This window comes from Lynx rufus, unplaced genomic scaffold (assembly GCF_022079265.1).
Source record: "Lynx rufus isolate CCGP_SWC_20201006 ecotype Redwood Valley unplaced genomic scaffold, mLynRuf1.p SCAF_10, whole genome shotgun sequence".
NCBI lineage: Eukaryota > Metazoa > Chordata > Mammalia > Carnivora > Felidae > Lynx > Lynx rufus.
The window spans coordinates 45,543,171-45,558,680 of NW_025814824.1; the positions used below are offsets into that span (position 1 = coordinate 45,543,171).

The 15,510-nt window shown below is 44.5% G+C and overlaps 2 protein-coding genes across 2 annotated transcripts in view; one reads left to right on the forward strand and one right to left on the reverse strand.

The window, feature by feature from the left end:
• Positions 1-15,510, forward strand: part of FOCAD (focadhesin) — a 283,468-nt gene that overhangs the window by 260,248 nt on the left and 7,710 nt on the right. The window contains exons 36-40 of the mRNA XM_047064929.1: positions 140-255; positions 4,122-4,382; positions 5,138-5,227; positions 8,462-8,639; positions 10,271-10,368. Coding sequence (XP_046920885.1) covers positions 140-255; positions 4,122-4,382; positions 5,138-5,227; positions 8,462-8,639; positions 10,271-10,368 — 743 coding nt within the window. The remainder of the gene's footprint in view (positions 1-139; positions 256-4,121; positions 4,383-5,137; positions 5,228-8,461; positions 8,640-10,270; positions 10,369-15,510) is intronic.
• The window catches only part of HACD4 (3-hydroxyacyl-CoA dehydratase 4), a 63,339-nt gene continuing 50,818 nt past the window's right edge, over positions 2,990-15,510 (reverse strand). Inside the window, exon 7 of the mRNA XM_047064947.1 lies at positions 2,990-3,654. Coding sequence (XP_046920903.1) covers positions 3,638-3,654 — 17 coding nt within the window. The 3' untranslated portion in view covers positions 2,990-3,637. The remainder of the gene's footprint in view (positions 3,655-15,510) is intronic.

Consider the following 15,510-nt stretch of genomic DNA (forward strand, 5'->3'; position numbering starts at 1 on the left):
ACTTGAAATACCTTTCGGTTTACTCACGTTCTGTTACTTGTAGATGTCACACAAGCAGAGGCTTTGATTTAAGACATGGGAGCCTGAAAAGGAATCCGAGAAGGAGCTGTGTTACCAATACTCTCTTCTTCTCTTTCAGGAGAAGAAATACAGCAGCTGTGCCTGGAAATTATGGTGACGCAGGCGCAATCATCCCAGAATGCAGCTTCGCTGTTGGGACTGTGGGTGATGCCACCACTGATCCACAGTCTGAGTGTATGTAGCAATTAAGGGTGTTGGGCAACAGGAGGATCTGGTTCTTTGGGGAAAGATTAACGTTCATCTGGGCGTATGTTCTCAAAGTCAAAGAGTGGCCAGATGTGATTTTGTAAAAATTGGGGGCTTGGCAGTAGCTGGCCAGCAGATGGGAAGATTGTGATGCAGAACTCTGCCCCAGCCGTCGACATTCATGCTTTCAGCTCCCCTTGGTTATGAAAAAGGAAAATATGGTCAGAGACACGAAAGTTCCTTTCTCAAGATCCTCCAGCTAGAAAGTGATGGAGTTATGAGAGCCTAGGTTTATTTATATGGTATACAATATCATATAAATGATATTCATTGGTTTTGGTTTTGTTTCTTTTTGAGAGAGAGAGAGAGCGAGCATGTGCATGTGAGTAGGGGAGGGGCAGGGGGAACAGAGAATCCAAAGCGAGCTCTGTGCTGATGGCAGAGAGCCCGATGCAGGGCTCGAACTCATGAACCACAAGATCATGACCTGAACCAAAGTTGGATGCTCAACCAACTGAGCCACCCTGGTGCCCCTGATATTTAGGAGGTATTAAGAAACAGGCAAATCCAATATGATCCCTCCCTTTCACAGAAAAGACAGCAATTCAGGTGAGCCTTGAAGGCTTGGTAGGATCTCATCAAGCATCAAGTTAGAGACACAGGGCACGTAGGTGAGAGGGTGTAGAAACATCTCTGCCAGCGTGTTGGGCTTGAACAAAGCGCTGAGGAAGAAGTGACCTAGCCTGATATCTACGACAGAAAGAGGGAGCCAGCACCTTCCAGGGTACAGGCCAAGGGTAAGTAGGAAGAATGGGATAAGATGGCTTAAAGAAAAGCAATTAGTAAATTGTATAATTTTGAGTATATTCTAAGGTGGGACAAGAAAAACCACACTCCATGATCCCTTAGAGGTTTACCAATTGATCGTAAGTTAAATGACCTCGTCATCGTTACTCTTCTATTCGGGAGGCTTTAGTTCTTTGAGAATTTTGCCAAGCTCTTGTATTAGTTCCTCAGTCTTTTACCTTCAGTTCCTGTTGGGTACTTTTTTTCTTTTAAGCTCTGCTTCGTATTCTAATTCTCTTCCACTGAAGGGAGACGTGACTGAGGTCTGCATCCTTTGCGTCAGCAGCTGTCATGAGCTGTCTGCTCCAAGCACGTCCCGTGTAGCCGCCATTACTGAGTAGTGGCCACGTACCTGCGACTTGTAAGCACTCAGTGAGCACTTCCTGACATCAGACTGAATCTGTCTTCGACCCTGACACACAAGTGTTTTCTACATCTTTGAGTTATAATTTATATTGCATAACATATGGCTATTTTAAATGTACAGTTTGATGGGTTCTGGTACATTTGTACATTTTTATCCATCACTGATAATATTTCCATCACCCCCAGAAAGTTCCGTCGTGCCAACCTGGAGACAATCCCCGCTCCCAGTCTCAGACCCAGGCTACTGCTGATCTGCTTTTAGTCTCTATAATTTTTCCCTTTTTTTTTTGAAAGGAAGAAGGAGAGCGCATGAATGGGGGAAGGGGGGTGGGGAAGAGAGAGAGAGAGAGAGAGAGAGAGAGAGAGAGAGAAAGAAAATCCCAAGCAGGCTTCACACCCAGTGCAGAGCCTGATGTCGGGCTCTTACGACTGTGAGATCATGACCTGAGCCAAAATCAAGAGTTGGACCCTTAACCAACTGAGCCACCCAGGTGCCCCTCTAATTTTTCCTTTTTTAAACAACTTTCATATAAACTTAAATTTCATGTAAACTTTAGAAATTCTTTAGAGTGGAATCATGCAATATGAAGTCTTTTGTGCCCAGCTTATTCCACTTGTGAGAAGTAGATTTTATCGTTTCCAGTTTACAGGTTGACAAACTGAGGCAAATTGGGATCAAACAAAGTTTATGTAGCTAATATCTGGGAGTGAGTCTGGCTGACTCCAAAGTCCGTGTCTCAGACACTGTTCTATTAACTCCTCTTTTCTTTTGAACCAGGTAGAACTTGAACAGCCTGTTTCGTTTACCTCAAAAATCTTTCTAGAATTCAGTTATCCTTCCACTTCTCTTTCAGATCTGTGTTACTTTTTTGCATTTGTCTTTGAGAATGGACTTTTCTTAACATCGTTGTTAATTAACAAATTAAGTTGGTGAATTCATTTTCTTAATTATATACCTTGTGTTTTTAAAAAAAACGATCGGAGGGCGCCTTGGTGGATCCGTTGGTTAAGCGTCCGACTTTGGCTCAGGTCATGATCTCATGAGCCTGGGGTGAGTTCGAGCCCCAGCTAAGGCTCTGTGCTGACAGCTCAGAGCCCAGAGCCTGCTTCAGATTCTGTGTCTCTCTCTCTCTGCCCCTCCTTTGCTCACACTCTTGTGTGTCTCTCTCTCCCTCAAACATAAGCAAACATTAAAAAAAATTTAAATAACAGTTGCCAAAGGCTTAAGATGACAGTGTTATATCCTTGAATTACATAATCTTTGGAACTAGTTTTTAACCACAGATAATTTCAGGATTCTCCATATTATAACTGGAGCCTCGCCTAAAAATCATAGGGTGTTGCAGAAAAGATACATATTGTGTTTATCTGCAATCATCAGAAAGTTAAGGGTGTTTTCTTTCATTGACATTGTTGCAAGTAGTTTCTTTTTGCACTGGTATTGCTAAAAGTTGCTATTTTAAATCCTCTCTGCAGCACTAATTTAGGACAACTATGCCAGATTAAATTGTTTCATACTGGTTTATTTAGGGGTTCCATTTTCACTCCTCAGTAGGTGTTCTGTATTTCTCATATGCTTCTTCGCTCATTAATTCACCCAGTTCTGAAGGATTACTGAGTGTTATCTTGATCAGCCAACCATCTTCATACCAAGATTTGTTGACAAGTCCTGTATTTTCTGCAAAAGCTTCATCGATTTCAGTTACTTGTCCTGATAGAGAATAGAGTTCACTAGCAGCTTGCACACTTTCCAAAGCACCAAACTCTTCTTGTTCAATCTTGTCCCCACTTCAGGCACGCGACGGTAAACAGCATCTCACAGTTTCCTGTGCAAAACTGTTGATTCCCACTGTTCCAATGCCATTTTCTGTTGTTATGCATTCATGTTTGTCTGTGGATTTATGCGCCGATAGCGGAACGGAGCAGGTGCTCCGTGTCCGGTCAGCGCCCGCCCTCAGCCCCCAGGGCCGGGACAGGCCGCATGCTCCGCCCGTTTCGAAGAATTTTTGAAGCCTCCTCTCTTATCGTCTCTGACACAGAGCTCTTTTTAACCATGCGCCTTTCCGGCCCTCATGACCTCCAGCATGCCACGGTCAGTTCTACGTGTTCAGCTGCTGCTCCTCTTTGGTCAAAAATGGTTCTAGCATGCCAGTTCTCCTTATCTCCTTATGCTTCCTAGAAGAAGAAATTAATAATATCAGATACTCTGGCCGGTCGATTTCCTGCAGATGAGGCTTTCATGTCCAGGATTTATTTTATTATTATTATTATTTTTTTTTTTTTTTTTGCCAGAGAATGTGACCTTTTAAGACTAAATAGCAACTGTCAAGTACTTTCAAAAGTTAGCATTTTGTTCCCCTCCCCAAAACAATCCCGGGCTTGAGCTGAGTGGTTCCCAGATGGATTGGCAGATACCGTATATACACAAGTTGCCCCGGACCACACGTCACTGCAGTGGCCACAATCGCAGGCAGCGGTGGCCCACTGGACCGTGAAGCTGGGGGGAAATGAGGGGCAGGGAAGTAACCTTGAACCTTTCATCTCTCAATGTGCCCTCAAACACAGGGGTGACCTTGAGGTTTTAAACCCTGGAAGCCCAGACTTGGCCCGTTTCTTCCTGACCTCTTTTGGTTTGCTTCCAGTTGAACGCCAAGAAATACCTCCTGGTTTCTACACCTCTGTGGATAAAACACGTCTCAGACGAACAGATGGCGGGTTTTGTTGAAAACTTAATGGTGGCGGTGTTTAAAACGGCTTCCCCACTTCCCAATCCCGAGTTATGCATGAGTGCCTTACAGGGCCTGAGTCAGGCCATGAAACTGCCCAGCCCTGCCCACCACCTCTGGAGTCTGCTCTGCGAAGCCACCGGGAAGATTTTTGACCTTCTGCCAAAGAAGATTCGGGTGAGGAACAAAAATATTTACATTCCTGACCATTTATGTTTGGGATTTTTTTTAAGCCCTTTTGGCAAAGCAGGGAGGTGTATGTTTTAAGAATGTGGTGGGAAGGCTAGGAAGAAAATAACCGCATTTTGCACTAAGAATGTGTTTGCTTCCAAGATCTAAATTGAGGTTGAATATTTAGAACCAACGTTTTGAGCAAGCTTAGAAACGGGTTAACCAGTGCTACACCAGGAAATATGCGGCCAGGCCTTTTACCAGATGCCTGTCGGAGACGAACAAGCACAGAAACCCTTACGCGTTAGACCTGGAGAATCTCTGAGCATGTTGTCCAATATATGACTTCTATCAAGTGACGCAATATATTTCTGAATTATTTAACTTCTTTGCAGCTTTACGAAGAAGTTAAAAATCTGTGTGGAATGATGGATTCTGATAAGGAGAAAAAGTACAGCCAAACAAAATAATAGGAAAGATCGTGTCGTTGCTGCTGTTTTAAAGTAAGCTCTATGCGCAACGTGGGGCTTGAACTCAAGACCCTAGGTCAAGTGTCATGTGGTCTACTGACTGAGCCAGCCAGGTGCCCCGGAAAGATGGGTTTTTTTAGTGCCAAAAACTGGCCATATGTTCTGGTTTGATTAAAATCTCAGAGACTGCTGTTCATGGAGATAAGCAAATCTAATAATTTGTCGGAACATTGAGAATATATCTGTTATCTTACGTTGTATTTTGACCTGCTTGTGATTTTTCCTTACCAGAGAAATGATCTAGAGCTATATATCAGCATAGCAAAATGCCTCTCAGAAATGACAGATGATGAAGCCAATCGAGTTGCCCAGATTACTGAGGTAATAACATATCTCTGTATTTATTTCCATTATTGAAGCGGGACTTACAGTTGAAGAGATGGTTTATCCTTTTTGATTGAAGCTACTTTTGCCTCTTCTTTCTTACTGGATAATTTCAGGAAACTATCCCTGCTTCACTGTGGGGTCTCATGCTCAGCCTCATGGAACGGATGGATAGATAGATGAATGGCTTTTTAACCTACCTAATCCCACTTTGTCAAGAACATTTTAGTGTCACCTGTGGGCAAACGTAAGTGCAGGGCAACGTCTTCAATACCAAATCCAGAAGCATGGGAATATTCTGGCTGAAAAGCTTGCGGTGCGCGGAAACCATGAAGTAGTCTTGTTTTTAAATGTATTTTCTCTCACCTGGTACTTATCCTTTTGTAATGAAGAAAGGTGGCTAATTGAAAAACAAGCACCATTAGCAAGGACACAGCTAATGAACAAGTGCTCCTGGTACCCACACCCAAAGGATGAGTGAGTAACATACCAATAAAGTTGCCACATTTAGTTAGCATGATAGATGTCTTATTAGATTTGAATTGCCTGTAAACAATGATTTTTTTTTTTTTTAGTATAAGTATATCCCAATGGACATACTTATTCCAATGGCAACCCTGCATACCAGGTAATAGCAAAGGTCTAGAGAATTATGGGCCCTTATCCAGCTGGTGGACCTCTTACCATTTATTTCACTCAAGATGGCAGGTTCAGTTGAATCCTTGAATTTTTGCATCGTGTAGCACTGATTCTCAAAATGGGGTCCCTTGGACCCAGCAGCATAAGCCTGGGAGCTGACTGGAAATGAAAATTCTAGAGTCCCACTTCAGGTCTGCTGAGTCAGAGGTGGGGCCCAGGAGTGTGGTTTTTCAACAGTCCCTGCAGGTGATTGTGCTGCATCCTGAGGTTTGAGAACCCCTGCTAGACCATTTGGAGTATCAGGTTTCGGAAATGAGTTGAAGCAAGGACGAGCACTATGAGGAAACGAGTGAGAGAAGGAACTATAGAGCCTCACCGGTCGGGTTTGAAATCCAGCTCTGTAATTTACTAGCAGTGTGACCTTGGTCACGTTTCATAACCTGCCTCAGTTTCCGCATCTACGAAAGAAAGATAATAGCACCTACCTCCTGGAGTTGGTTTGAGAGTTACAATGACTTAATCCATGTTAAGTTCTTGGAAACGTACCTGACCCGAGGCGAGCACTCAGTAATTATTCATTATCCTAATTACCACATTCGTGTAATCTATTACATCCTGTTATTATGATATTCGTGTAATATAGTTGGAAGCAATGCATGTAATTCACTTCACGGTACCTAGAGCCAAAGGTTGCTGTGGTACTCACCCGGGTTCTTAAAGTACCAGTTAGAACATTTTCACGTTCTAGCGAAAATAAGTTCTATTATTCAGTAGTGTTCTGAGGTCCCCAAAAGTGTGTTTTACCGAGGTCCGTGCTTTTTACTCATTTCTGGAAGGAATGGAGGTTAGACTAAGGCAATGGTGAAGAGCTCAGACCTCCTGGTTTCACTTCTCACTCTGCCAGTGTAGCCACGTGACCTTAACTGAGCAAGTTACTTAACCTCTGTGCTTCCGAAGGGAAGGATGATGGTAGTCGTCTGCATCGGATGGTGTGAAAATTAAATGGTCAATACAGGGCTTCTCGAACTTGCTGGTCTCAGGAGTACTTCAGTGTCTTAAAAGTTGTTGAGGATTCCAAAGGGCTTTGATTTAAATGGTCCTCTCTTTCAGTAAATCCATTGCATCTCAGTATAAATAAGAATTTTTGAAAACAAAACAAAATGAAAAAGTGACATTGTTTTACATTTTTTGCCGATCTGCTTCCTCCATCTGGCCTCTCTTCGAAATTTCTTTAATGTTGACTTCTCCTGGCTGCTGCTTCACTTAATCTGTTGCAATGTTGTTTTGGTGAAGTATGGGGGGGAAACGTAGCCTCATAGAAATAATGTCGGTAGAAAAGGGAACAGTGTGTCAATAGTTACAGATAATTATGGATTTTGTTGTTGTTGTTGTTGTTGTTGATGTTACAACAAAACTCAACAAACCGTGTTTTCTTCGGGGTAGTTGCAGGGTGTAGAATGTGAATTCATGTCAGTGAACTTGACATACTCTGCTATATTAAAATCCATCCGTCTGTCTTGCACTGTGGGTCTTCTCCCCAACGTACGATATTACAAAATCATTTGGAAAATACCGAATCACTGAGTCTTGAAAGTCCTCCACACGTTGATCCATTTCATTATTCCATATCAAAACATCACATTGGTTAAAATCCTCAGAAAAGCCTTTTATGCATTGTGAAGCTGCCAACTCATCGTAGCAAATACAGATTTTCCAAAAATCAGATTTTCACGTGAAAGCTCAGGTTTTATCATTGGCAACAAATACTGCCAAGTATTTCCTTGATGCGACAGGCCCACTTTCTTCGTCTGAAAACAACGACAATAATCTGTTAAATACTCAGTCTGAATAACCATAGTTTGTCCATCCTTCGTCCTTGCAGGTCAGTGGTGTTCCATAAAAAACTGGCCGTGTTGAGTTCACAGCGCAAGCTCACAAGTGTTTTCCCTGGAGACAACCCTCCTACTTGGGTATGCCGCAGAAAGCCCTTCTGCGGACTTCCTGTTTTATACAGGCTATTAAAAAGATGTGTACTCAAGGGCAAAGGTGTGATGAAACTAATAATTGTCATTGTTTACAAGAGCATTTTAAATAAAACTTGGTTTTTAAAAAGTTGCAAGTAGCAGCGACAAATACAGTGACTGTTACTGGAGTTTGGGCACTAGTGTGAATATAGTCTGACCCCACAGACCCTTTAAAAGGGTCTTGGGGTCCCTCAGAGGTCTGGGTACCGCACTTTGTGACCTCCTGAGTGAATACACGTTAATGGTGCCTGGCACGTAAGTACCGTGTTTGTTAGTTGTCGTTATTATTATTTGTGTGTTCTTACAAAATATCACCACCGATCAACCCCTGAAATCACTTACGGTTTTTATGAGAAAACGGGAGGTGACATTACAACCTTCCATCTGTACGTACACTTTAAAATCTAGCACACGAGGCAGATAGGTCACACGCTGCAGGAAACGAACAGTTTTAGCATTCGGAATAATAACCCACTTTAAACTCACCCTTTCTGCTTTGCCCTTGCCTCGAGGTTTCATAATGACTTCAGCTAATTTAATAGTAACAGAACAGTTTGCTTTTTTGCAGAGCAGCGTAGAAAAGGCTGCCTTTGTCAGACTGTACTTGGTCTCTCAAGGACGATTCCCCTTGACGGGCTTGACTGATATACTCAGCGTTGCTATTCAGCACCGTGAAAAAGACACACTAGCTTGGATGGTACTGCACGGTTTATACCAAGCCCGGATTGTGAGCCATGCCAACACAGGTAAGGCCAGCCCGGGGCGAACAGCAGAAACCGGAAGATCTGCCTGCCTACCTTCCCCTTTGAGCTATAATTATTTCCTCCACTTCAAAACTAGGTTAATGCTTCTTGACACAGGAGAGCTCTTGTTACCCCCCACCAAAGAAGAGCACCTTAAGTGGAAAGACCTGTTCCAGCTCCCAACCCCCACCTCGGAGATAGAAATGGATTCCGCTGGTGACTTTCATATTGTCTTTAGCCCTCCGGGCCCTCGAGGATATCAACAAGTTTATCAGGTTGATTCTGCCTGCTTCCATTACCCAAACAGGATGTCAATTGATTCTGCCTCATGTTTTCTTGAGAATGGCTCTTGGGTGGTTATTTACCAAACAAGTAAAAAAAAAAAAAAAAAAGAAAACAGCCACAACAAAATTACATCGTTATTCTAGAAGAGAACTTCTCAAGGGTGAGAGGGATAAAATCTGGGCGCCCTAACTGCATCCTCAAGCCAGAAGCTCTAGGCCTGAAGCTCTCTCTGCTAGTGAATCAGACGGTAGAACTTTTAGACCGTCGTAGACATTTATACTTTAATAGTCATCTGAAAGGGCAGCTCCCCCATTTCTCCTCCTACACCTTTGGTCTCGTTGCGTGACGTCTACGTTCTTTTCTGAATGACACCCGGCTTCGGTAGATCAGGTAGGACCTGGAAACCTGAGTGCCCCTAGGCAACTTCTGGTTCTGTATCTTCTGTATTTTCCTCATCATCTTGTATCTTCAAGGTTGTGAGTGAAAACCGGCAGGCAGAATTGTAGTGCCCTTTGTGAGACTGTACAGGAAATTTTGATTTGTTCTCCTCTTTGGCAATCGAGATGGTTGTCTCCTATCCTCATTAGTGTCTGCCCAGTGAAAAATGACCCTGTGATGAAAAGCTAGATTTTTTACTCTAAATCAAAAGTGCATTTATCAAGAAGAAATCTACTAGGTGTTCCCAGTGAAACACGAGGATACGCGAAGTGAACTGAACTCAATTTGATAGGGCCTTTGGGTCTGACTAGCTGGCCTTCCCATTTAATTCCTGTTCTCCTTTTCCTCACTTAAATTTGACAGCCTTCCCAAGTAATCTTTACTGTGCTGGGAATTCTCCTTTTTAAAAAATAAAAAAGGAAAAAAAATCAATATTTATGCTGGTGTTTGTCCCCCAGTTACTGTATAATAGCTGGTTTTTATTTTTCTTTTTATGTCTCTGGGATAGGCTTTCTCTGGGATTTGGGCATAAAATGGGAACATCTAAGTTAAAGGAAACCTATAAAAACAACAGTCAACATTACTGACTTGCTGGCATGCCAGATTTCTCCTCGTGTGTTTAATGCTGAGAGAGAAACTCCAATAAGTGCATTTTATCACTAGTGGGGGCGCAGTTTTGAAGAACAGATTACCTTTTGAAAATAAAGACACAAATACGGTCCCTCTGACACGCAGAGCGTCAAAGAACTCTCACGCAAAATCACAGGTCTCACGTATTGCAAGAGGATTTGAAACCGTTTCATGGAATCCTCACTGGGTGCTATGCTTTAGTTATGATGGCTATTACTGATGGGTCTTACATTTCATAGGAAAACCGTGGTCTGGTACAAAAACATCCTTTTCTGTTTCAGGCGTGTTAAAGAGAATGGAATGGCTCTTGGAACTGATGGGTTACATCAGAAACCTTGCATACCAGTCTACCTCTGTTCAGAACGTGGCTCTTGACGAGGTACAATCTAGAGGCGTGATCTGTGGCTTTCTTAAAATGTACAACTTATGTTTGCTCTCCCCAAAGACAAAAAAAAAAAAAAAAAAGGTTGCTGCTTGCTTGCTTTCCACGCCCTCCCCCCCCCCCCACCCTTCTTTTTATTTTTGGGAAATGATGGTGATAACTCTCCGATGTCACAAGGAAATGGATGTGCTTGCCTGGCTCCCAAAGACTGCTAGGGCTGCCCTTCAAAAAATATTTTCAACAGAAAAATTCCTCAACAGGCAGAACACAGAGGACACTAGCTGATGAGGGAACCCAGGGTTCTGTGCCCTTGGCCTTGACCCCACCAAGGAGGTGGGGTACATTTGTACCGGCCCAGAGAATGTCTTCAAACACCTGGTTTGAAGAGGTTCCTGAAGCGTATGCAAGTAATTTGTGTTTGCGCCGATGCTTAACGTGCGTGAGAGGAGTTTCAGCACACCTGTAATATGAAGTGTGACCCAAAAAAGATCCACAACCATTGATAGTAGGTAAATGAAAATAGAAAAGGTTAATGCATAAAAGGAAGACAACACTTTCCACTCTGCTTATTTTCTTGACTTTGCTGCCCACTGTGCATTTTTTAGTAGTAGATTTTTTTTTTTTTTTCTGTAGGCATGACTCATTCACAGGTATCCCGCTGACGGTGTGAGTGGCATTTGTATAAGCTGGGATGTTGTTTGAAATGCTGACGAGCTTTGTAGAAGAGTTGGCTATAGGCTTGAAATTGTAATCAGTGAGATTATGAATTTTAAGGAAGTAAAGAAGACTTCTTAAGCTTTGTGTTTACCGAGCAGAATCTGTCTTCTTTTCCTTCTGATCTCCTAAGGTTTTGCCAACGTTCTGTTTTCTTGCAGACATCTTTTTTATTTATGTATTTAAAAAAATTGTTTAAAACCTAGAAAATACAGATAAACAGGAGTGTCGTTTAAATCACAAGTCAGAGGAGGCCCTTGTTCTCACCATGTCTGTGAGCGTTTAGATTAGTCTCAACTCTAGATGGATGGGTCCTAGACAGATGGTTTGGAATGCTTGTGGAGATATATAGTCTGAGAAGATGGCAGAATAGGAGGACCCTAAGCTCACCTTATCCCGCGGACACTGGAGAACACTCACATCAGTGTCGATAGTCCGGGAAATGACCCAAAGGCTGACAGAACAAACTCCTCAACTAAATCTAGAGAAGAGGCCACGCTGAAGAGGGAAGGAGGGGCAGAGACGGGGTGGGGGCCTAAACAGACCATAGGTGTGGAGGGAGCCCACGTGGGGAAGACGAACCCCCGTAACATTTGGCTTTGAAAACTAGAGAGGGCTGATCTCGTGAGTTTAAGGGGGCTAATTTTGTGAGTTCTTCCAACCAGCAGGACTTAAAGTTTGGGACTTTAAAAATCAGCAGGTGGGGGGCACCTGGGTCGCTCAGTCGGTTAAGTGTCCGACTTCGGCTCAGGTCATGATCTCATGGTCCCTGAGTTCGAGCCCTGCGTCGGGCTCTGTGCTGACCGCTCAGGGCCTGGAGCCTGTTTCAGATTCTGTGTCTCCCTCTCTCTCTCTGACCCTCCCCTGTTCATGCTCTGTCTCTCTCTGTCTCAAAAATAAATAAACGTTAAAAAAAAATTAAAAAAAAAAAAAAAAGAAAAATCAGCAGGTGGGGTTCTGGGAGAGCCTGGCCGCTCAGAGGAAACCGAGTCCCTGCCCTTAAGGAGACAGCACAACAAATGGCCTCTGGAGGTACCACATAGAGGCAGCAATTTGAAAACTGCTTGGGGCATAAGGGAAGGAGAGTTATTTACTCCTCTCAGAGCATGTCCGTGTCCGGAGGGGTAGTGTCCACGGGGCGACTCCTCCAGGAAGGAAGGAGCGGTAGCACCATCTCCTTCCCCAGCGTGAACACAGCGCCACCTGTAGGAACCAGTTTGGCACCCGCATCCGCTGTCTAACTTGCTTACGCTGCGCCCGCCCCTGCTGCCCCGGGCTTAAGTGGATCCGCTCCCCCCCCCCCCCGCCCCCAGCTGGGCTTGCTCCAGTTCCAGTGCTGTGGATCCTCTTCCCCAGACCTGCTCAACTTTGCCGACCGCACGCTTTGCGGGGCCTTGGCAGCGGTGGCGGCGGCAGGTACCCTCCCGTGGAAGCCGGGCACGCACTTTGCTGAAACTGGGTGGCCCGCCCACCCGCTCTTTGCAGATCCGCACGGGCTGGCCCCGTGGTGGCGGTAGGTCTCCTTTCACAGCAAACCTGAGCGCATTTGGGTCCAACTGCATGCCCTACCCCTGAACGCTTTGCAGACCGTGCCCGGCCACTGTGGCCCCAGATGCGGTGGCATGCCCCTCACCCTGGCGCACACGTCTTGGGGGGGCTTTGCGCATCGCCCTCCCGAGCCCGTTGCAGATCCACCTCCTCCAGTAAGCTCTTGGCCAGAGCCCACTCAAACTGAAGCCACCCGCCTGGAAGTGTGCAAGCGGCCCTGACAGGGAGCAGCGCCACTCCAAAGCGACTCCTGCCTTGGAGAGAGAGCGAGAAAGATAGCCACACACGCCAGTCAGCTTGTTGCCCCACCTATGGGCTGGGGGCAGACGACTGGTCTGATTGCTGGCGCTGCACGTCAACCAAAGAAGCTTCTCGGGGGACGACACAGGGAAAGTGCTCTGCAGTTTGGTGCCCCTGCATCTCTGGCAAATGCCTAGTCTGACTCAACTGAAGCCCAAAGCAGCACGGGACTGGCCCATAGACACTACAGGGACCAAACGCTGCCGGTGACAGGCAAAGAGACCCACTGAAGACGACTGGACTGAAGGAAAAAGCAGTCAAGGGACAACAGCAGGGTGCACACAACACACATAGGAGACACCTCGGAAGCACCAGGTTCCGGTAAATGGGGAAAACTGCCCTGCGGAGTGCACAGGACCTCTTCTTCATAAGACCACTACTTTCAAGAGCAGGAGACATCGCCGACTTTTCCTAACATACAGAAACAGACACAGAGAGTTAGACAAAATGAGGAGACTGAAGAATGCGTCTCAACTGAAAGAATAAGACAGAACCACAGCAAGAGTCCTAAGTGAAACAGATAAATATGCCAGATAGAGAATTTAAAGTAATGATTATACTCACTTGGCCTTTAAAGAAGAGTGGACGACATCAGTGACACCCTTTTTTAAAAAAATTGTTTTTAATGTTTATTTATTATTATCGAGAGACACAGAACATGGGCAGGGGAAGGGTAGAGAGAGGGGGAGACACAGAATCTGAAGCAGGCTCCAGGCTCTGAGCTGTCAGCACAGAGCCTGATGCAGGTCTCGAACCCACAAACTGTGAGATCATGACCTGAGCCGAAGTCAGCCGCTTAACCGACTGAGCCACCCAGGCGCCCGAATGACACCCTTAATAAAGAGATAAAGAAGAACCAATCACAGATGATGAACATGATAAATGAAATTAAAAATACACTGGATGGAATAAATAGCAGACTAGAGAGGCAGTAGAAGAATGAATCCACAACCTGGAGGACAGAGTAATGGAAAGTAATCAAGCTGAGCAGGAGAGAAGAAAAAAATTAGGCAAAATGGGAACAGACTTCAGGAACTCAGTGACTCCATCAAGTGTAATAACTTTTGCATTATAGGGATCCCAGAAGAAGAGAGAAAAGGGGGAAGAAACTTTATTTGAAGAAATAATAGCTGGGGCACCTGGGTGGCTCAGTCGGTTGAGCATCCGACTTCAGCTCAAGTCATGATCTCACAGTTCGTGGGTTCAAGCCTCACATCGGGCTCTGTGCTAACAGTCCAGAGTCTGCTTCAGATTCTGTGTCTCCCTGGGGCGCCTGGGTGGCACAGTCGGTTAAGCGTCCGACTTCAGCCAGGTCACGATCTCGCGGTCCGTGAGTTCGAGCCCCGCGTCGGGCTCTGGGCTGATGGCTCAGAGCCTGGAGCCTGTTTCCGATTCTGTGTCTCCCTCTCTCTCTGCCCCTGCCCCGTTCATGCTCTGTCTCTCTCTGTCCCAAAAATAAATAAACGTTGAAAAAAAAATTAAAAAAAAAAAAAAAAGATTCTGTGTCTCCCTGTCTCTCTGCCCCTCCCTCCCCTGCTTGTGCACTGTCTCTCTCTCTCTCAAAAATAAACATTAAAAAAAAATTTGTTTTTAAATAGCTGAAATCTTTGCGAATCTGGAGAAGGAAACAGAAATTCAGATACAGGAAGCACAAAGAGCTCCCAACAAAATCAATCCAAGGAGGTCCACACCAAGACACAAAGTAATCAAAATGGCAAAAGGTGGCGATTAAGAGAGAATTTTAAAAGCAGCAAGGGAAAAGAAGACAATTATGTGCAAGAGAAACCCCAGAAGGCTATCAGCAGATTTTTCAGTAGAAACTTTGCATATCTCTGATACACATAGATATAAAAATTCTCAACAAAATATTAGCAAACTGAATCCAACAATACATTAAAAAAATCATTCACCACAGTCAAGTGGGATTCATTCCTGTGATGGAAGGGTGGTTCAGTATTTGCAAATCAAACAACATGGTACAAGACGTCAATAAGAGAAAGGATAAAAACCTTATGATCCTTTCAATAGATGCCTAAAAGCATTTGACAAAATACAACATCCATTCATGATTAAAAAAAAAAAAAGAACTCAACAAAATGGATTTAGAGCGAAATGGGCTTAGAGGGAACATACCTTGACATAAGAAAGCCACATATAAAAAACCCACAGCTAACATCACACTCAGTGGGGAAAAACTGAGAGCCACAGCAGTCAGCAAAAAAATAAAAGGCATCCAGATCAGTAAGGAAGAAGTCAAACTTTCACATTTTGTAGATGACATGATACTGTATATACAATACCCAAAAGACTCCATCCAAAAACTGCTAGAACTGATAAGTGAATTCAGTAAAGTTGCAGGATACAAAATCAATACAAAAACCTGTTACAAGGGGCGCCTGGGTGGCGCAGTCGGTTAGGCGTCCGACTTCAGCCAGGTCACGATCTCGCGGTCCGTGAGTTTGAGCCCCGCGTCAGGCTCTGGGCTAATGGCTCCAAGCCTGGAGCCTGTTTCCAATTCTGTGTCTCCCTCTCTCTCTGCCCCTCCCCCGTTCATGCTCTGTCTCTCTCTGTCCCAAA